At 43.7% G+C, this 22,893-nt stretch overlaps 2 protein-coding genes across 2 annotated transcripts in view; both read right to left on the minus strand.

Moving 5' to 3' along the window:
- Positions 1-22,893, minus strand: part of GPC4 (glypican 4) — a 190,595-nt gene that overhangs the window by 87,199 nt on the left and 80,503 nt on the right. The window contains exon 2 of the mRNA XM_069746954.1: positions 15,167-15,325. Coding sequence (XP_069603055.1) covers positions 15,167-15,325 — 159 coding nt within the window. The remainder of the gene's footprint in view (positions 1-15,166; positions 15,326-22,893) is intronic.
- LOC138667856 (HCLS1-associated protein X-1-like) lies at positions 152-14,318 on the minus strand. The gene is made up of 4 exons (XM_069755939.1): positions 14,295-14,318; positions 696-824; positions 532-616; positions 152-449 (listed from the first exon to the last, which is right to left on the minus strand). Exons 1-4 carry the CDS (start codon positions 14,316-14,318, stop codon positions 358-360), a joined length of 330 nt encoding a protein of 109 aa, XP_069612040.1. The 3' UTR covers positions 152-357.

Here is a 22,893-nt window from a genome sequence, read left to right on the forward strand (position 1 = left end):
CAGCGACCCAAGTAATCCACAGCTATCAGCATTCAACCCAATATCCTGCACCTCCAGGGAAATCATCACCTCGCACCCCTGGACTCCTTGCGGAGTGCTCAGTCCCAGGCAGCAGACATTTATTCCTCCATTTCCCGATGCCTCATATATAAACCCTGTACAAAAATTTAATAATAGAAGCATGACCAGGACAGGACACAGGGGGCAGCAACACAGCAAAGTGTTGTCATCTGTTATTAGCCAGGAAGTAGGTGACACTGCAGGGGATGTCTCTAGAGCAAGGCTGATGTTATACGTCTTTTGTGGAGACGTGATCCCTGCAATCCAGCTGCAGAAGGGGTCCCAGACACTATGTTCTCAGTTGGAGAACCATTGCTGCAGGAGGCGGCTCAGAATAGTCTGTGAATCAGAGAGATCGGACAGTGACCGGTGCAGGCCCCGAGTCTCATCTACAGAAAGAAAGGAGAGTGTAAAGTATAGTGGACAGAAGACGCACAGCCCCTTACTGTCACTAGAGGATGGAGAACTTACCGATGGGCGGATCGCTACCCGTCACCGTCACTGTGGTGGTGGTGTTACCGTCACTGTCCCGCACTGTTTTCCTCTCCTCAACCGTCTGCAGCAGAAAGACAGTACCCCAGTACCAAAGTTAATGGAGGTTATACGAGCAGACAATAGCAAACCGCCAGACTCACCCCATCAGGTCTCATCACTCTGGAGACTGAGACGCTACGGAAATATGACGATGATGGTGATTGTTCCTCTGGTCTCAGGATAGAATCTAGCCCGCGGGAAGAGACCTCTGAGTCTAGGATTTTATCTTGCTTCAGAGATTTATACGGAAACCCCGGTGTAAGAGCTCAGCCTAATTGCGATCTTTTAGAGACTGAATGAAAAAATAAAAATCAGTAGTAGGTGAAAAATTGATTCCATGCCGTTCCTCCTGTAGTATACGTGATTAGGTGACTATCCTTCTGGTCGGTGCGAATACAGCGATACCAGAATTATAGCGGGTTTTTATGTTTGGCTGCTGTCTCACACTAAAAATACGATTTTTATTGCAAAAAACAGTTTTTGCATCACCGTATTTTGATAGCTATAATTTTACATATTTCAGCTGACAGCCATGTGAGGGTTTTGTTTTTTCCGGGATGGGCTGATGTTTCTATTGGTACCATTTTCTGGCACATAACATTTTTTGATCGCTTTCTATTCTGATTTTTGGGAGACAGAATGAAGAAAAACCAGCAATTCAGGATTTTTTGTTTTATTCTGCTCCACGTGTGGTAAAATTGATGAGGCAGCTTTATTTTTCATGTCAGTATACACATATGATGAGGGGCAAATACCCCGAAACAGCTGTCTGTGGATGGATACCATGTTTTGGCATAGGTGGTTTTCCTTTTTGGATGCTGCCCTTCCCGTGGTTGTTCCTTCCTGGTGAAAGACCTGGCTATTTATTGCTTGCGTTGAGAAACAAGTGATGGTGTCTCCGCGGCTTTTCTACATGCATTTACATATTTCCCATAAGGGATGGGGGCAGTGTTCTGGATCACTGCGTTGAGAAACACGTGATGGTGTCTCCGCGGTGTTGGATGTTTTGATCTCCCCGAGGTCATTCATCCTTATGTTTATAGTATACATATAGTGAGAACACAGATTTTTATATATATTTTGTTGCAATTACACAAATACTTTTATAGAAGAAAAAAAATTTGCACTGCTTTATTCTGAGAGGGGTACATATCACCACATATTGGCGGTCCTGGAAGCATTTTCCCCAGCTTTATAAGTAAGTGACATCAGATAGACTGGATCATATGGTCAAATAGCACTTTCCTTTTGGTGTGGGTGCAGCACGGCATGCATGATAAGCTCCCTGTTATTTAGTTATTGCACAAGTCTTTCTTCCTAAGCACCTATAGTAGGTGCCTATACACAAGTCCTCTATTGTTATGTGACACATATCACTTATATATATTATATATGGTTTATTCATATACGCACATATATATAAGGCCATGTTCACACAGTGCGTTTTTTTACTGCGGAACCGCAGCGTTTTTGCCGCTGCGGTTCCGCAGCTGTTTTCCATGCAGGGTACAGTACAATGTACCCTATGGAAAACAGGAACCGCTGTGCACATGTTCCTGAATTTCAAAAAAAAAAGCCGCGCTGAATAGCTGCGGGAAAAAAGAAGTACCATGTCACTTCTTTTTTCGGAGCCGCAGCGGTTCTGCACCCATAGACCTCCATTGTGAGGTCAAACCCGCAGTAAAACCCGCAGATCAAAAATATATCTGCGGGTTTTATTGCGGTTTGTGGTGCCGAACCGCTGCAGCAGGAAGTGCGGGGAAGCGGGCGGAAGTGCGTGGGCGGAGTGTGGCTGCCCCGATCCCACCCCCCCATGCTCCGATGCCCCCCCCCCCCCCCCCCCGTGCTCCGATGCCCCTCCCCCGTGCTCTGATGCCCCCCCGTGCCTTAATCTCCCCCCCTTATACTTACCCGGCCTCCCGATGTCCGTCCGGCCGTCTTCTCCCTGGGCGCCGCCATCCAGCAGATTCGTTACAAAGTGCATTTTGATCACTGAGATATAACCTATCTCAGTGATCAAAATAAAAAAATAGTATATGACACCCCCCCCCCCCTTTGTCACCCCCATAGGTAGGGACAATAAAAAAATTAAGAATTTTTTTTTTTCCACTAAGGTTAGAATAGGGTTAGGGTTAGGGGTAGGGTTAGGGTTAGGGGTAGGGGTAGGGTATTTTCAGCCATTTTAACCCTAAAAAACTTCCTAGAAAACACACAGACTCTGCATAGAAAACTGCATAAAAAAAAGGATCAAAAAACGCATCAAAAAACGCACCAAAAAAGCACAAAAAAAGGACCTGCGTTTTCTGCCAAGAGCTGCGGTTTCAGTCCTGAAAAAAAAAAAGGATGGAAATCAGGAACGTGTGAACATACCCTAATTTTTATTTTATTTATTTATTTATATATTTTTTATCTTTTTGGTCTCACATAATTTGCTTTTGGTATTATTTGACATATGGTCTCTCTTTTTTGGTACTCATATTTTTATGTATCTTTTTATCCGGTCCACTGGGGTATCCAGAGTATATACATTTTTTTGACCTGCCATGCGCTGATTTTATTGCATTAATTATATGGTGTGTGATATGTGCATATACATATGAATGTAAAAAATATACATATACACAGTCGTTTTATCTTTTTATTTTTTATTGCTGTTGCTATATATAATAAGAAAAATCATTTTTTAATATTATTCCCTGCCATCATCTTTTTTATTACCGATTTTTTAGTCCATATTTTGCGCATGTTCTTTTTATTCTGAGAGGTATAACTTATTTTTCTGCTGATGGAGCTTCATGGCGGCATGTTTTTTGCGGGACCAGATGTCGTTTTCAGAGATACAATTTTTATTTAAATTAGTATTTTTGATAGCGTTTTAGCGCATTTTTTGTTCGGTCGTATGATGATAAAGAATGGCTTTTGACTGACTTTTTTACGGTGTTCACTGAAGGTGTTAACTAGTGGGGCAGTTTTGTAGGTCGGGTTGTTCTGAACGAGGCAAAATAGATGAATACTTTAATGGAAAAAAATACACATTTGGTATGTACAAAATTGTAATTATTTTTATTATTTTGAGAGTTAAAAAAATTAATGGTAAAAATGTTAACACTTGTCTTTACTTAGTCCCTGTATGGGACTTTCACTTTTTAAACTTTGATGGCCTCTGATCTCTAATAAAGCAATGTACGAACACTGACACATAAGCTTTATACACCATGCTTTGCGCATGATGCAACAAGTTTGCTCCATTGACCCGGAGATGCCATAATGAAAGAGTCACCATGGCACCATACAGCCCCTCGCGATAACTCCCTCTGTCTGCCTTCTAAATGCTGCGATTGGTATCGATCCCAGCATTTAGCTGGTTAAATTGCTTCCTGACAGTGGGTGCCGGGTGTCAGCTGTCGTATCAGCCACGATGTATATACCGTATATACTCGAGTATAAGCCGACCCGAGTATAAGCCGACCCCCCTAATTTGGCCACAAAAAAAATGGGAAAACTTATTGACTCAAGTATAAGCCTAGGGTGGAAATGCAGCAATTACCGGTGAATTTCAAAAATAAAAATAGATCATTCTTGCCCCATAGCTGTGCCATATAGTGCTCTGCACCGTTCATTATTGCCCCATAGCTGTGCCATATAGTGCTCTGCACCGTTCATATTTCCCCATAGCTGTGCCCCATATAGTGCTCTGCACCGTTCATTATTTCCCCATAACTCTGCCATATAGTGCTCTGCACCGTTTATATTGCCCCAAAGCTCTCCCATATAGTGCTCTGCACCGTTCATATTTCTCCATAGCTGTGCCATATAGTGCTCTGCACCGTTCATATTTCCCCATAGCTGTGCCCCATATAGTGCTCTGCACCGTTCATTATTTCCCCATAACTCTGCCATATAGTGCTCTGCACCGTTTATATTGCCCCAAAGCTCTCCCATATAGTGCTCTGCACCGTTCATTATTGCCCCATAGCTGTGCCATATAGTGCTCTGCACCGTTCATATTTCCCCATAGCTGTGCCCCATATAGTGCTCTGCACCGTTCATATTGCCCCATAGATGCTCCACATATATCTGTGCCATTGCTGCTGCTGCTGCAATAAAAAAAAAAAAGCCATACTCACCTCTCTTGCTTGCAGCTCCCAGCGTCCGGTCCCGGCGTCTCTCCGCTCTGACTGATCAGGCAGAGAGCGCTGCGCACACTATATGCGTCATCGCGCCCTCTGACCTGAACAGTCAGTGCAGATAGACACCGGGAAGATGGAGCGACGCCCGGCGGCTGGAACGAGGATAGGTAACTATGCGATACTTACCTGCTCCCGGCGTCCGGCTCCTTCTCCCGGACAACTGGTCTTCGGTGCCGCAGCTTCTTCCTCTATCAGCGGTCACCGGCACCGCTGATTAGAGAAATGAATATGTGGCTCCACCCCTATGGGAGGTGGAGCCGCATATTCATTTCTCTAATGAGCGGTCCCACGTGACCGCTGAACAGTGGAAGAACTGCAGCATCGAAGACCGTGGGACGGCAGAGGGAGCGCCAGGATCGCTGGAAACAGGTAAGTATGCCTCAGCGCCCTCACCCGCCGACCCTGCCACCCACCTTGACTCGAGTATAAGCCGAGAGGGACACTTTCAGCCCAAAAATTTGGGCTGAAAATCTCGGCTTATACTCGAGTATATACGGCATATACTGCATAGGTCGGGAAGTACTTCCCGACCATGACGCATATATCGTGCAAATACTGGAAATGTATTAAAGCATAACTGTCATTTTAACTTCATAAATTAATACCACACATGAAAATAAGCACGCTTGTAACATATCTTAGAGGAATCTGCTTTCATTTCCTCCCACATTGATATTTTACTCTAATCCATGGGTACAATCTGTATTCAGTGAGCTTAGTATTTCCAATCACTGAGCTAGGCAGGGACAATTGGTGCTTTTAAAATTCTACAGAGAGGAGGAGCTAGAGGCAGACGTAGAACTCTATGAGCACCAACTGTCATCTCCATTCTTAGTAATGGGAAAAATCTGTCTTCACTGAAGACTATTTAACATGTGAACTGAGAATAAAAATTCAGTCCAGGAGAAGAAAGAAGCAGATTTTCTCTTATAAAGAGGTTTCTTATTTTCACAGGTACAAATTATATGAAAAATAAATTAAGAGTAAAAGTGAAATCCCAGTTACTATGGAGGCAATATTAAGACTGTAATAATTTCAACATATGTAAGATTTAAATGAGAACATCTGCTGTGACATACAGATTCTTCGCCCCCTACATACGGTGCATACAGATACTCAACCTCCAAGGTGTGACCCATTCCTTAAAGCCAGAGAGATGCATTCATACATATAACACATCCATATTTCAATTCCTTGGATATTGTGTGTGTGGACATGTGCAGCCCTAGTTTTCCCAAGGGACAAGGTGTATGAGAACTTCACTCCACCCCACAGCTGGCGCTACATAATAAAACATCAAAATAGCAGCTTGAACTGGGCAGATTAAAGGGAAACTTGAAGGGAAGAAGGTAACAAGACACCAACGTTGGGGTGTTTTTTTGGTTTCGTGTTGCAGTTACACAACCTAAAACACATGCATATGCCAGTAACTGAAAGATAGCGATAATCAAGGGTTTTTTTTTTGTTATTGCTGTTTTTTTTGTTTTTGGTTTTTTTTAGGAGGAATATGATCCTTATTAAGAAACGCTCCAAACCATAAAAGTCTTGTTGCACAATACAAGATAAGGAGATAATAAACGGTTTATGACTTCATGGGAAGCGCGGTGTAAGGTGCCATATAGATTAATGTAACCCTGACATGGAGGTGGATTTCCACCATAAATCCATATCTAACAGGCCAAATTTTACCAAGGATGGGAACAGGAACTCATTTTACCCTTAAGTGGAATCCTAATGTACATGCGGCCCCCTCCGCGTTCACTTCTACAATACGTCCCGCCAGCTGCCAAGGTCACATCTATACAGATGCCCATTATGGTCTCCTGGCACCTTCAGGTTTTGGAGGTTTTATGATCAGGACATTCACTTTTGAAATCCATTCTTTGGTTGGAAGCAGAATTTAATTTGGTTAGTTAGCAATTAAGGGCACTTAAAAAGTTGGTGACAGCAAGGGAAAAGGTCAGCAGGCCCCACATGAAAGCTCAACTGCTACACCAGACGTTTGTGGGAAGAAAAAAAAAGGCCTTCACATAAAGAATGCTTGGGGCTGTAAAACCTCAGATCTCTGGCAGACCACAACACTTAAATAAGGAGGTTAAAAAAGCAAAGGCTGATGTGACAGATGTGAACACGGCCATATGCACAGATATTTGGACTACACCACAGAATCAGGGAATGAGGAAACCTTTACCTACAGACAGAGAATTTTCTCTTACTGGACTTGTCAACCAGGGCAAAAGAGGCAGAATTTTCCCTCAGTCCACTCACGCTGCTTTTTTTTTTTTTTTATCCACTAAAATGATTCCAGAGATGTGTTTTTTTATTAACTGATCATAAAAATTATGTTTATTAAAGGGGCAATGCTCACATGCCCATAAAGGAATACCGTATTTTTTGGATTATAATATGCACTTTTTCCCCCCAATTTTTGGGGAAAATGGGGGTGTGTCTTATAATGCACATATACCTTACAGCATGGGTGTCAAACTGCATTCCTCGAGGGCTGCAAACAGGTCATGTTTTCAGGATTTCCTTGTACTGCACAGGTGATAATTTAATCACCAACTCATTATTTGTGTAGGTGATTAAATTATCACCTGTGCAGTACAAGGAAATCCTGAAAACATGACCTGTTTGCAGCCCTCGAGGAATGCAGTTTGACACCCCTGCCTTACAGGCTGAGGTGGAGCAGGGTTCCAGGGTCGCTGCTGGAGGAGGTAAGAGTGGAGGGCTGCTGCAGGCTGGGATGAGGGGGTGTTTGGATGTGTGGTGCACCGCTGTGGGTGTTCGGTGCTGCAGGGGCTCTGCCGACATTTTGTGAAAGCCCAGAGCCTCCGCAGTTACATGGTTTCCAATGCGGTGGACTCCGGGAAAATGGCTGCCGGGGCAGCTTATGCGCAGGTGGAAATCTCAGGAGATGAAATCTCATCTCCAGAGATCTTGGTGCCGAAATCGACATCTGCGCATGCGCCATCCCCGGGGGCCATTTTCGCAGAGTCCACCGCATAGGAAACCATGTAACTGCAGGGGCTCTGGGCTTTCACAAAATGTCGGCAGATCCTCACAGCACCGAACGCATGTGATAAACGGACTGCATTAACGCAAGTGCCGTTAAAGATCGTGTTCGCACATCCGAACACCCCTTATCCCAGCCTGCAGCAACGCTCCACTCTTGCCTCCTCCAGCAGCGACCCTGGGACCCCGCGTCACTGCAGCCACCATCCCACGGTAAGAAATAAGACGCATGGATTATAAGCACCACCAACATTTTATTAAAAAAAAAAAAGTTATTTCCTATTTTTCTCCTCAAAATTTGGGGTGCATCTTATAATCCGGAGTGTCTTATAATCCGCATAATACAGTAAAAGGAATATTATTATTATTATACATTTTTATAGCGCCATTTATTCCATGGCGCTTTACATGTGAATACGAGGCAAATATAGACAAATACATTAAACATGAGCAGATAACAAGGCACACGAGTACATAAGGAGGGAGGACCCTGCCCGCGAGGGCTCACAGTCTGCAGGGGATGGGTGATGAAACACTAGGAGAGAGTAGGGCAGGATGTGCGGCGAATACTCAGTGATCAGCGAGAATATAATCAATTAATAAATTTGAAGAGTTTTCTGAAGATACTCCCATAAATTATATAAATGTACATAAAGATAAATTCCAGGATTACAGTATTTAACCCCTTCATGACCAGAAGTATTTTCGTTTTTGCGTTTTCGTTTTGTTTCCCTTCTTCCCAGAGTCACAACTTTTTTAGTTTTCGGATCATATGGCCATGTGAGGGATAGTTTTTTTGCAGGACATGTTGTACTTTTGAATGAAACCATTGGGTTTAGCATATCATGTACTGGAAAACAGGAAAATAATTTCAAGTTCATTGAAATCACAAAATACTACAGTTGTTTTTTGTTTTGCTTTTTTTTTTACTATGTTCACAAAATGCGAAAACTGACCAGCCTTTATGATTCTCCAGGTCATTCCGAGTTCATAGATACCAAAACATGTCTAAGTTCTTTTCAATCTAAGTGGTGGAAAAAAAAAAATCCAAACTTTTGTTAAAAAAAGGCGCCATTTTCCAATACCAGTAGCGTCTCCATTTTTCATGATCTAGGGTTGGGTGAGGGCTTATTTTTTGCGTTCCGAGCATTTTAATGCAATGTCATGGCAACCAAAAAACGTAAGTCTGGTGTTCTGACTTTCTCACTGCGCCGTTTATCGATCAGGTTAATCCTTTCTATTTATTTTATTCATTTTACTGATAGATCGGACGATTCTGAACGCGGCGATACCAAATATATGTGTGTTTGATTTTCTTTTCATGGTTTTATTTTGAATGGGGCGAAAGGGGGGTGATTTGAACTTTTATATTTTTTTACTTTCTTTTATATTTTTAAAAACATTTTTTTCCCCTCACTTTTGGCATGCTTCAATTGTCTCCATAGAAGAGTAGAAGCTGCCATAACCCGATGATCAGATTGCCTGTATGTAGAATTACTCACTTACTATGAGCACCGACCACCGGGCGGCACTCATAGCAATCTGGCAGTGACAACCATAGAGGTCTGCAAGAGACCTCCGGTTGTCCTGCCAACCCACCGGTCACCTGCGATCACATGATGGGGGGCACCGATGGGCGGATTTCCAGCGTGCTTGCCGGAAGCGGATTAAATGCCACGGTCAGAGTTTGACAGTGGCCTTTATCGGGTTAACAGCTATGGGAGGATCGCAATTCCTCCCGCGGCTGTTAGGCTGGGTTCACATTCTGGTAATGGCAATGCGCTGACGGCAACTGTTACATAGCGGCTCTAACGCTATGTAACGGATACGTTAGCGCACCTGTTGACTGCAATTATGTAGCGCATCGCTAACGCATGATTGGCATGAGTTAGCGATGTGCTGTCATTTTGTGACGGACCCGCGGACGCGGTCTGCAGCGTTTTAGGGTCTGTCACCGCTAGCGCAGATGGAGCATCTGCGCTAGGCTGATCGCATAACACGATCTTTAACGGCACTTGCGTTAATGCATTCCGTTTATCACATGCGTTGAATGGACTGCCCTAACGCAATATGAACCCTGCCTTAGTGGAACATGTCAGCTGTTCAAAACAGCCGACATGTGCCGGAAAAGATGTGGGCTCCGGCGGTAAGGGAGGGAGTCCGACATCGGCGTATTATTACACCCAATGTTGGAAAGAGGTTAACCCCTTCCCGACCCATGACGCCACGTAGGCGTCATGAAAGTCGGTGCCAATCCGACCCATGACGCCTATGTGGCGTCATGGAAAGATCGCGTCCCTGCAGATCGGGTGAAAGGGTTAACTCCCATTTCACCCGATCTGCAGGGACAGGGGGAGTGGTAGTTTAGCCCAGGGGGGTGGCTTCACCCCCCCGTGGCTACGATCGCTCTGATTGGCTGTTGAAAGTGAAACTGCCAATCAGAGCGATTTGTAATATTTCACCTATTATAACGGATGAAATATTACAATCCAGCCATGGCCGATGCTGCAATATCATCGGCCATGGCTGGAAATACTAATGTGCCCCCACCCCACCGATCGCCCCCCCAGCACTCCGATCTGCCCGGTACACTGCCCCGCTCCCCTCCGTCCTGTGCTCCGCTCCCCCCCGTGCTCTTGTCCGCTCACCCCCGTGCTCCAATCACCCCCCCGTGCTCCAATCACCCCCCTGCACTCCGATCCACCCCCCGTGCTCCGTTCCACCCCCCGTGCTCCGTTCCACCCCCCGCCCGTGCTCCGTTCCACCCCCCGCCCGTGCTCTGTTCCACCCCTCCCGCGTGCGTTCCGATCCACCCCCCCATGCTCCGATATCCCCCCCCCCCCCCCCCCCGTGCTCCCTCCCATCCCATCATACTTACCGATCCTGCCGGGGTCCGTCCGTCTTCTCCCTGGGCGCCGCCATCTTCCAAAATGGCGGGCGCATGCCAGATTCGTTCAAAGTGCATTTTGATCACTGAGATATAATCTATCCCAGTGATCAAAAATAAAGAAATGATAAATGACCCCGCCCCCCCCCCCTTTGTCACCCCCATAGGTAGGGACAATAAAAAAAATATAGAATTTTTTTTTTCCACTAATGTTAGAATAGGGTTAGGGGTAGGGTTAGGGCTAGGGTTAGGGCTAGGGCTAGGGCTAGGGTTAGGGCTAGGGTTAGGGCTAGGGTTAGGGCTAGGGCTAGGGTTTTGGTATGTGCACACGTATTCTGGTCCTCTGCGGATTTTTCCGCTGCGATTTGATAAATCCGCAGTGCTAAACTGCTGCGGATTTATGGCGGATTTACCATGTTTTTTCTGCGCATTTCACTGCGGTTTTACAACTGCGGTCTTCTATTGGAGCAGTTGTAAAACCGCTGCGGAATCCGCAGAAAGAAGAGACATGCTGCGGAATGTAAACCGCTGCGTTTCCGTGCAGTTTTTCTGCAGCATGTGTACAGCGATTTTTGTTTCCCATAGGTTTACATTGAACTGTAAACTCATGGGAAACTGCTGCGGATCCGCAGCGTTTTCCGCAGCGTGTGCACATACCTTTAGAATTAGGCTATGTGCACACGGTGCAGATTTGGCTGCGGATCCGCAGGGGATTGGCCGCTGCGGATTCGCAGCAGTGTTCCATCAGGTTTACAGTACCAAGTAAACCTATGGAAAACCAAATCCGCTGTGCCCATGGTGCGGAAAATAACGTGCGGAATCCGCAGATGAAATCCGCACAAAAAACACTGGAAATCTGCGGAAAATCCGCAGGTAAAACGCAGTGCCTTTTACCCGCGGATTTTTCAAAAATTATGCTGAAAAATCTCACACGAATCCGCAACGTGGGCACATAGCCTTAGGGTTAGGGTTGGAATTAGGGTTGTGGTTAGGGTTGTGATTAGGGTTATGACTACAGTTGGGATTAGGGTTAGGGGTGTAGGGGGGTTAGTGTTGGAGGTAGAATTGAGGGGTTTCCACTGTTTAGGCACATCAGGGGTCTCCAAACGCAACATGGCGCCACCATTGATTGATTCCAGCCAATCTTGTATTCAAAAAGTCAAAAGGTGCTCCCTCAATTCCGAGCCTCGACGTGTGCCCAAACAGTGGTTTACCCCCACATATGGGGTACCAGCATACTCAGGATAAACTGCGCAACAATTACTGGGGTCCAATTTCTCCTGTTACCCTTGTCAAAATAAAAAAATGCTTGCTAAAACATCATTTTTGAGGAAAGAAAAATGATTTTTTTATTTTCACGGCTCTGCGTTGTAAACTTCTGTGAAGCACTTGGGGGTTCAAAGTCCTCACCACACATCTAGATAAGTTCCTTTCGGGGTCTAGTTTCCAAAATGGGGTCACTTGTGGGGGGTTTCTACTGTTTAGCCACATCAGGGGCTCTGCAAACGCAACGTGACGCCCACAGAGCATTCCATCAAAGTCTGATATTCAAAACATCACTACTTCACTTCCGAGCCCCGGCATGTGCCCAAACAGTGGTTTACCCCCACATATGGGGTATCAGCGTACTCAGGAGAAACTGGACAACAACTTTTGGGGTCAAATTTCTCCTGTTACACTTGGGAAAATAAAAAATTGCAGGCTAAAAGATCATTTTTGAGAAAATAATTTTTTTTTTTTTTCATGGCTCTGCGTTATAAATTTCTGTGAAGCACTTGGGGGTTCAAAGTCCTCACCACACATCTAGATTAGTTCCTTTGGGGGTCTAGTTTCCAAAATGGGGTCATTTGTGGGGGATCTCCAATGTTTAGGCATACAGGGGCTCTCCAAACGTGACATGGTGTCCGCTAATGATTGGAGCTAATTTTCCATTTAAAAAGCCAAATGGCGTGCCTTCCCTTCCGAGCCCTGCCGTGCGCCCAAACAGTGGTTTACCCCCACATATGGGGTATCAGCATACTCAGGACAAACTGGACAAGAACATTTGGGGTCCAATTTCTCCTATTACCCTTGGCAAAATAGGAAATTCCAGGCTAAAAAATCATTTTTGAGGAAAGAAAAATTATTTTTTATTTTCATGGCTCTGCGTTATAAACTTCTGTGAAGCACCTGGGGGTTTAAAGTGCTCAATATGCATCTAGATAAGTTCCTTGGGGGGTCTAGTTTCCAAAATGGGGTCACTTGTGGGGGAGCTCCAATGTTTAGGCACACAGGGGCTCTCCAAACGCGACATGGTGTCCGCTAACAATTGGAGCTAATTTTCCATTCAAAAAGTCAAATGGCGCGCCTTCCCTTCCGAGCCCTGCTGTGTGCCCAAACAGTGGTTTACCCCCACATATGAGGTATCGGCGTACTCGGGAGAAATTGCCCAACAAATTTTATGATCCATTTTATCCTATTGCCCATGTGAAAATGAAAAAATTGAGGCGACAAGAATTTTTTTGTGAAAAAAAGTACTTTTTCATTTTTACGGATCAATTTGTGAAGCACCTGGGGGTTCAAAGTGGTCACTATGCATCTAGATAAGCTCCTTGGGGCGTCTAGTTTCCAAAATGGGGTCACTTGTGGGGGAGCTCCAATTTTTAGGCACACGGGGGCTCTCCAAACGTGACATGGTGTCCACTAAAGAGTGGAGCCAATTTTTGATTCAAAAAGTCAAATGGCGCTCCTTCCCTTCCAAGCCCTGCCGTGCGCCCAAACAATGGTTTACCCCCACATATGAGGTATCAGCGTACTCAGGACAAATTGGACAACAACTTTCGTGGTTCAGTTTCTCCTTTTACCATTGGGAAAATAAAAAAATTGTTGCTAAAAGATAATTTTTGTGACTAAAAAGTTAAATGTTCATTTTTTCCTTCCATGTTGCTTCTGCTGCTGTGAAGTACCTGAAGGGTTAATAAACTTCTTGAATGTGGTTTTGAGTACCTTGAGGGGTGCAGTTTTTAGAATGGTGTCACTTTTGGGTATTTTCAGCCATATAGACCCCTCAAACTGACTTCAAATGTGAGGTGGTCCCTAAAAAAAATGATTTTGTAAATTTCGTTGTAAAAATGAGAAATCGCTGGTCAAATTTTAACCCTTATAACTTCCTAGCAAAAAAAATGTTGTTTCCAAAATTGTGCTGATGTAAAGTATACATGTGGGAAATGTTATTTATTAACTATTTTGTGTCACATATCTCTCTGGTTTAACAGAATAAAAATTCAAAATGTGAAAATTGCGAAATTTTCAAAATTTTCACCAAATTTCCGTTTTTATCACAAATAAACGCAGAATTTATTGACCTAAATTTACCACTAACATGAAGCCCAATATGTCACGAAAAAACAATCTCAGAACCGCTAGGATCCGTTGAAGCGTTCCTGAGTTATTACCTCATAAAGGGACACTGGTCAGAATTGCAAAAAACGGCAAGGTCTTTAAGGTCAAAATAGGCTGGGTCATGAAGGGGTTAAGGTCAAAATAGGCTGGGTCATGAAGGGGTTAAAGAAGCACTCCCACCAAAATTTTTATCCTTTTAATGCAATTGCTAATTTTTGCTTTTCTACCCAGCTAATTGTTCCTTTTTCCATTACGTCTGTAACATCACATTATTAGGCTGGAATCAGACGAGCGTATAGCATCAGATGTGAGATGCTAATGACACTCAGCTCCAGCTCTGCTGCCAGCATGATCAGATTGTCAGGGCTCTGTACTCCGAACTTCTCACATGAATCACAGCACAGGTGCGGAGGAGAAGGAGAAAGTAATTTCTCCATTGCCTGTCTCGGCGCATATTGGACTTTAAAATTGTACACTAACAGTACTGCACAAATAAAGTATTCACTTTATTCTATTGGGTCAGTACGAATACTGTGATTCCAAATTTATAGTCTTACTGAAGTTTATTATTTTGTACAATAAATACACGCTTCGAAATATAAATTTTTATAGTATTGGTCAACACGGATGCGGCAAGTAAAAATATGGGTTTGTCTTTTCTATAAAAATAACCGGTAAGAAGCAATAAATTCTACATTTTATTTCTACACTTAAAAACATTCTTTCTTTTAGAATTCTAACTAGTCCCAGAAGGGGACGTGAAAATGTGACCGAGTGATCGCATTGATCGGATACTGCGAGACTGGCAGGATCTGATAGGCTGGGGTTTAGGGATGTTAGGGCACCATGACGCCCTCTGTATAGATTTTTTGCTTCCACAGTATAAATGACTGGCCAGTCTTTGTGATGTATGCGTTGCCACTTGGCAGTTGATCAGTAGATCGTGACCAACCACTTGGCTATCCTTGGCATAGAAAATGAACCACTAGATCAGGTTTGATTCAAAAAGGTAGAAGCAAAAAGTTATATCAAGTAATCGAAAACTCTTTACAAAAACCGAGCACATTTTCACTAATAAAAATCAATAATGTTCCCTTACCATCAAACTTGCTGTATCTGGAAGAAAATACATTCTGCAGCGTGCTACATGGCTCTGTGACCGCTGCCTTGAAATCATGTTTACTTTGCTGGCTGTATTTCTCTTCCATCGCTTGAGAGCAACATGTATGTCCCGGTGAACAGACTTTCAGATGGTCACCTAATAGAGGGGAAATAAAAAAAATAAATTAAGAACATGAGAGTACTATTCTGGATGGAAAACTGTGCGTATTAAACTAGAGTTTCCCCAAATACAATTCCATTAAGAGTCCAACATGCAGTATTAAACAGTCACCGATCTGTAAAATATTTTGTGATCCGGCGGTCTGCTAATAGCCGGTTTACACAGACAGACCGCAGTAAACATTGGGGGAAAAAAAAAAAGTTTGCATTAGCTGCCATTTTTTCTTACTGCGAGAGTCCCGATACTGCACTATTGAGAACAATGATCATTTGCACTGCACAAAAGATCATTTTACCAGATGAAAGAACATCTGGCACATTTCTTGGGTGATCGGCCGTTTTCGAGAACGCTTGTTCAAGATGATCATACAGTGTGAATTCACACACCAGTGTGATTTGTCCGAATGTGGTCTTGATTTTTTTTATTTTTTTTTACGGTTGCAGTGAATAAAATGCATCCATTCAGACATCCGTTAAAATGATGGATTCGAGAGCGAGATCGGGTGCAGGTCCTATTCTTAGCCAATTTAAGGATCAGATTAGGACACATTCAATGGGTCCGTGTGCAGCTGTCACAGAAAAAACAAAACAAAAAACAGCACACTGACACTGCCCACAGATGTGTGGCTGTAGTCTCAGTGGTTTTATGGTCATGCTGGGTCAAAATACTGAATCGTGTATAGCCAGCCTAAAGGTACCGTCACACTCAGCAACGAGAACGACAACGATCCGTGACGTTGCAGCGTCCTGGATAGCGATCTCGTTGCGTTTGACACGCAGCAGCGATCTGGATCCCGCTGTGCCATCGCTGGTCGGAGCTAGAAGTCCAGAACTTTATTTGGTTGTCAGGTCGGCGTGTATCGTCATGTTTGACATCAAAAGCAACGATGCCAGCAATGTTTTACATGGCGCTAACAACCAGCGAGAACGAGAAGTGAGTCGCCGTTACGTCACTGGATCGTTCCTGCATCGTTCTGGAGTTGCCGTGTTTGACGTCTCTACAGCGACCTAAACAGCGACGCTGCAGCGATTGGCTCGTTGTCTATATTGCTGCAGCGTCGCTGAGTGTGACGGTACCTTAAGGGGTCACATTTGCATGTGCAATGCGAGAACCTCGCGCCTCTATACCCGGCACTGCCGCCGGCACTCGGGACCGGAGCATAGACATACATGCAGCTGAAAGCTCCGGTCCCGAGTGCTGGCGGCAGTGCCGGAATATTGAGGCGCGAGGTTCTCGCATTGCACTCGCAAGTGTGACCCCGGACTAAGACTCTCCCTCACACTTAGATATTTTTCCTTTAGTACAGCTGGCCACATTTCTAGAATACATGCATTCTGAAAGGGTAGAGGACACCCTAATAAAGAAAAAACAGATTGTGCATGTTTCAATTAAACATGCCCAATCCTTCATTCCCCCTCCCAAGACATCTGCCAATAGCCAGGTTCAGTCAACATTAATCTACAGACCGTGGATCAACCAATTTACAAAACATTCCTAGTTGTCTTGGTTCCGGGAACCCTACAATATTGCTGTATACAAAAGAAAAAAAATATATATATATTTTATTATTATCTAGGAGATAGAACAGACGTTTTAATCGTTATCTACATTTGGTGGATCAGGGCAAAGGTTCATTCAATAAATAGAAAAAAACAAAAAAAAAAAGCAAGCATATTTTTAAAGACACGTCTCTTGGTTAGGGGGCAAATTGAGAAATCCTCACTCAGCTGTTCACGGCTCTCAAAGGATCATTTGTGCTGGTAATTGGCAGATTCACTGTACAGACAGACAGTGACACGGTCAAAGGAGAACAGTCTGACTGCTACTGAAAAAGTTCATTTTCTACAAGGGGGGCTGTTCACGTCAGGACAACCCATCATTAAACCTTGTAGTCATGAGGGCTTTCCAGATTGACCAAGTCTTGATGGCTTGCCAGAGTGTAACCCCCCTATCAAAATAGTCCCCACACAATTTTCTTAAAAAAAAAAAAAAGAAATTCCATGAATAACCCGTGGTAACTAGAATTTCAGGAACGGCAAAAAAAAGAAAAAAGAAAAAAATATATGACAATTTTTTTTTTTTTTCTAATGAACAGTTATGAGTAACTAACACGCAAAATCATCAAAAATTAAAAAGCATTCAAACTTTGTAAAAACAATGAAAGAGATCAATATAAAATGATTTGCATACCATGCATTGTCAACTTTCTACAGAAGGTTGCAATGGCCGGCCAAACTTGCAGCTCCCGGCTGCCTCGCTGCACTATGTCCCACCCCTGACACTGGACGCTCGTTGTCCCCCAATACTAGGGCAGAGTGCGTTCGATAAAATGGAAGCATGACCATATTTTCGCTGTGCGTGGGAAAAAAAATATGGCAAAATTCATACTACTGTTATTCAGTAGGGCTCTTCAGATGGCTTTTTCCCCCCGAATATCCACTATCCACGTGAAACAATATCACAGCATGCACGATTTTATTCTTAACATTGGATGAGAGTCGTATATTTAATGGGGTTTTTTGTGTGCATAGACTGCTATACCACACGGATCAACAGTACAGCATCTGATTTTACAGATACATTTTATTCATTGCGAATACAAAATGAATGCCATGCAGATAAAAAAAAAACACGGATGAAAAATCTTTCTTGGATTAAAAAATAAAATTTTTTTTTTTTTATATGCTCTTGTGAACTCAGTCTTAGGCCTTATTCAGACGACTTTTTCACCAGTTTTGTGCTTTTGACAGATGGAAAACATACCCAATATAGTCTCATATAGTATCATACTGTATGGCAGGGGTGAGGAACCTCAGGTCCCAGGGCCCTTTACGGCCCTCGACCTTTTATCAGGCCCCCGGACAGGTTCTCAGGGATGGCATTATTGGGCAGGGAGGTGTATTTTGATTGAAACCAGCTCATTAATTTCTTCTTGCTCTGTTAGCACACACACACACACACATTGTTCACTACTGAACACTGAAGGGCATGCAATGAAAGATTACGTCCTGACACCAGTGCCAGAGTCAGGATGCACTTTGTTGGTGGAGTTTGTACAGCCCTCGAAGGATGGTATAAATATCCAAATGGCCCTTGGCAGAAAAAAAATTCCCCACCCCTACTCTATTGGGCTGTTCACACGACCGTTTATTTGTGTGTGTGTGTGTGTGTGTGTGTGTTATATCACGCATGACTGATAAGAATCAGAGCTCAAAATCACTCAAGTCTACAAGTCTAGGCAATATCAAGGGCTGAAACAGAAGAATAGGTACAAAGATATGTTAATATTTTTTTTATTTTAATTTCCTTTTTTTGCATACGAGAATATCCCAGATGGTAAAAACGGACATCGTGAACACTGATGACAATAGCTGTCTAAATGGGGTGTAAAAGGGGACAGAGGCAGATTGATTTTAGTAGTTACAACAGCCCATTGCATTACTATAAATCTTCTACCGAGAGCCCCGTTTGCCTTTCCACAGCGTGATTTCACCAGAATCACACCGTGAATGGCAGAGGCAGTGTGCGATAGAAGATTTACAGTAATGCAGTGTGCAGCGTAGCAACAACAGAGCTACTAAAATTAAAACAATGCGTACAGACTTATCAGGGCTATCCTCCATTCCCACACACCACCTGCGCCAAACGGCGTTATCACAAAACCTCACTGTTTAGAGCAGAGTTCTGTTGTAAGAGTTGTGCAAGGAAGAAAACACTGAAGTACAGTAGGTAGAATTCCCAAGATGGCAGAGAGCAATGGAAGGCAAAACAAATAAATACATTTCTTAAATTTGGGGGATTTGGGAAGCTTCATGTTTTTTTCCTAAAAAGGTTACTCAGGAGGTATATATTCCTAAAACGTGGTTTGAATTCACACCAATACCAAACCAATAGAAGCAACCTCTAGTAGGAATTTTAAATTATTTTTTTTTAACCCCTTAATGACCCAGCCTATTTTGACCTTAATGACCTGGTCATTTTTTGCAATTCTGACCAGTGTCCCTTTATGAGGTAATAACTCAGGAACGCTTCAACGGATCCTAGCGGTTCTGAGATTGTTTTTTTGTGACATATTGGGCTTCATGTTAGTGGTAAATTTAGGTCGATAATTTTTGCGTTTATTTGTGGGGGGAAAAAATGGAAATTTGGCGAAAATTTTGAAATTTTCAAGCTGTTAAACGAGAGAGTTATGCGACACAAAATAGTTAATAAATAACATTACCCACATGTCTACTTTACATCAGCACAAATTTGGAAACATTTTTTTTTACTAGGAATTTATAAGGGTTAAAATTTGACCAGCGATTTCTCATTTTTACAACAAAATTTACAAATTTTTTTTTTTTTTTTTTTTTAGGGACCACCTCACATTTGAAGTCAGTTTGAGGAGTCTATATGGCTGAAAATACCCAAAAGTGACACCATTCTAAAAACTGCACCCCTCAAGGTGCACAAAACCACATTCAAGAAGTTTATTAACCCTTCAGGTGCTTCACAGCAGCAGAAGCAACATGGAAGGAAAAAATGACCATTTAACTTTTTAGTCACAAAAATGATCTTTTAGCAACAATTTTTTTTTATTTTCCCAAGGGTAAAAGGAGAAACTTGACACCGAAGGTTATTGTACAATTTGTCCTGAGTACGCTGATACCCCATATGTGGGGGGGGGAACCACTGTTTGGGCGCATGACAGGGCTCGGAAGGGAAGGAGCTCCATTTGACTTTTTTGAATGAAAAATTGGCTCCAATCTTTAACGGACACCATGTCGCGTTTGGAGAGCCCCTGTGTGCAAAGATTGGAGCTCCCCCACAAGTGACCCCATTTTGGAAACTAGACACCCCAAGGAACTTATCTAGATGCATAGTGAGCACTTTGAACCCCCAGGTGCTTCACAAATTGATCTGTAAAAATGAAAAAGCACTTTTTTTTTTTCACAAAAAATGTCGGTTAGCCTCAATTTTTTCATTTTCACATGGCCAACAGGATAAAATGAATCCTAACATTTGTTGGGCAATTTCTCCTGAGTACAGCGATACCTCACATTTGGGGGTAAACCACTGTTTGAGCACACGGCAGGGCTCGGAAGGGAGGGAGCGCCATTTGACTTTTTGAATGAAAAATTAGCTCCAATCGTTAGCGGACACCATGTCGCCTTTGGAGAGCCCCTGTGTGCCTAAACATTGGAGCTCCCTCACAAGTGACCCCATTTTGGAAACTAGACCCCCAAGGAACTTTTCTAGATGTGTGGTGAGCACATTGAACCCCAAAGTGCTTCACAGAAGCTTATAACGCAGAGCCGTGAAAATAAAAAAAATCATTTTTCTTTCCTCAAAAATTATTTTTTAGCAAGCATTTTTTTTTATTTTCACAAGGGTAACAGGAGAAATTGGACTCCAATAGTTGTTGCCCAGTTTGTCCTGAGTACGCTGATAACCCATATGTGGGGGTAAACCACTGTTTGGGCGCACGTCGGGGCTCGGAAGGGAAGTAGTGACGTTTTGAAATGCAGACTTAGATGGATTGGTCTGCGGGTGTCACGTTGCATTTGCAGAGCCACTGATGTGCCTAAACAGTAAACCCCCCCACAAGTGACCCCATTTTGGAAACTAAACCCTTCGAGGAACTTATCTAGATGTGTGGTGAGTACTTTGAATGACCAAGTGCTTCACAGAATTTTATAACGCAGAGCCATGAAAATAAAAAATCATTTTTTTCCCACAAAAATAATTTTTTAGCCCCATTTTTTTTATTTTCTCAAGGATAACCGGAGAAATTAGACCTCCAAAGTTGTTGTGCAATTTTTCCTGAGTACGCTTAGCCATAACCCTAATCCCAACCCTAACCCCAACACACCCCTAACCACAACCCTAACCCCAACACACCCCTAACCCTAATCCTAACCCTATTTCCAACGCTAACCCCAATTCCAACCCTAACCCTAAGGCTATGTGCCCACGTCGCGGAATCGTGTGAGGATTTTTGCACACCATTTTTGAAAAATCTGCAGGTAAAAGGCACTGCATGTTACCTGTGAATTTACAGCGGATTTCCAGTGTTTTTTTGTGTGGATTTCACCTGCAGATTCCTATTGAGGAACAAGTGTAAAACGCTGCGGATTCCGCACAAAGAATTAACATGCTGCGGAAAATAGCAGCATTTCCGCACGGTATTTTCCGCACCATTGGTACAGCGGATTTGGCTTTCCATAGGTTTACATGGTACTGAAAAAAACGCTGAGGATCCGCACTAAATCCGCATCGTGTGCACACAGCCTAACCCTAATCCAACCCTAATTGCAACCCTAACCCTAGTTCTAACCCTAGTGGAAAAATAAAAGTAAATATAATTTTCTTTATTTTATTATTGTCCCTACCAATGAGGGGTGAAAAAGGGGTTTTATTTACTATTTTATTTTGATCACTGCGATATGTTCTATCACAGTGATCAAAATGTACCTGTAATGAATCTGCCGGCCAATTTGGAGGGCACACTGCGCATCCGCCCGCCATTTTGGAAGATGTTGGTGCAGAAGATGGACGGACACCGAGAGGGGCACCGGAGGTTGGTAAGTATGGGGGGTGGGATCGGAGCACAGGGGGTGGGATCGGAGCACAGGGGGTGGGATCGGAGAATGGGGGGAGCAGACAGGAGGATGGAGGGGAGCAGAGGACAGGACGGAGGGGAAGAGATCGGTGGGACTGGCCATGGCTGGATTGTAATATTTCACCAAATTTCATTTGTGACATATTACAATTGCTCTAATTGAAAGTGAAACAGTCACTTTCAACAGCCAATCAAAGCGAGTGTAGCCACGGGGAGGGGGGGGGGGGGGGTGAAGCCACTCCCCCTGTCCTTGCAGGTTGGGTGAAATTACAGTTAACCCTTTCACCCGATCGGCAGGAACATGATCATTCTATGACACAGCATACGCGTCACAGGTCAGATTGGCACAGACTTTCATGACGCATACGCTGTGCCACAGGTCGGGAAGGGGTTAATTAAAGGGAACCTGTCACTCCAATTTTTCAATATGAGCTAAAAATATGGTTCAATAGGGCATGAGCTCTGTTTTACATTAGTACCTTTCATATCCCCCGATTCCCCACCTTTGCAGAGAAAATACCTTAGTAAGCTCTCCGTTTTCGTCTGCCAATCACCCCGGTCCAATGGGCAGGGCCTAAAAGCGGTCTCTCCCCCCGCTCCTCGGCGTGTCAGATGTAACTCGATCTGTGAATAGCACAGATCCCGGTCATTTTTTGCGGTTGCGCATTGCATTAGCCTCTAGCGCGTGCGCAGTATGCTTTGACCAACTGTGGGCAAAGCATGAAATTATTGCGCATGCGCCGGCATTTTCCTTGACGTTCTGTGCCCCGGAAGTCTTTCTATGCTTCCGGGGCACGGAGTCAAAAGCCGGCACATGCGCAATAATGATTTCATGCTTTGCCCACAGTTGGTCAAAGGTCAAAGCATACTGCGCACCCGCGAGACGCTAATTCAATGCGCAACCGCAGAAACTGACGCCAAAGAAAGGAAAGAAGATTCG

Source organism: Ranitomeya imitator, chromosome 2, assembly GCF_032444005.1.
Source record: "Ranitomeya imitator isolate aRanImi1 chromosome 2, aRanImi1.pri, whole genome shotgun sequence".
Taxonomy (NCBI): Eukaryota; Metazoa; Chordata; class Amphibia; order Anura; family Dendrobatidae; genus Ranitomeya; species Ranitomeya imitator.

Coding starts and splice junctions, on each gene's coding strand:
- LOC138667856 (XM_069755939.1), bottom strand. CDS start 14,318: ATGGAAAAAGGAACAATTAGCTGG. Junction 825..14,294: donor AAAAAGGAACAATTAGCTGG/GTAGAAAAGCAA, acceptor AAATCTCTGAAG/CAAGATAAAATCCTAGACTC. Junction 450..531: donor GGGTAGCGATCCGCCCATCG/GTAAGTTCTCCA, acceptor TTCTTTCTGTAG/ATGAGACTCGGGGCCTGCAC.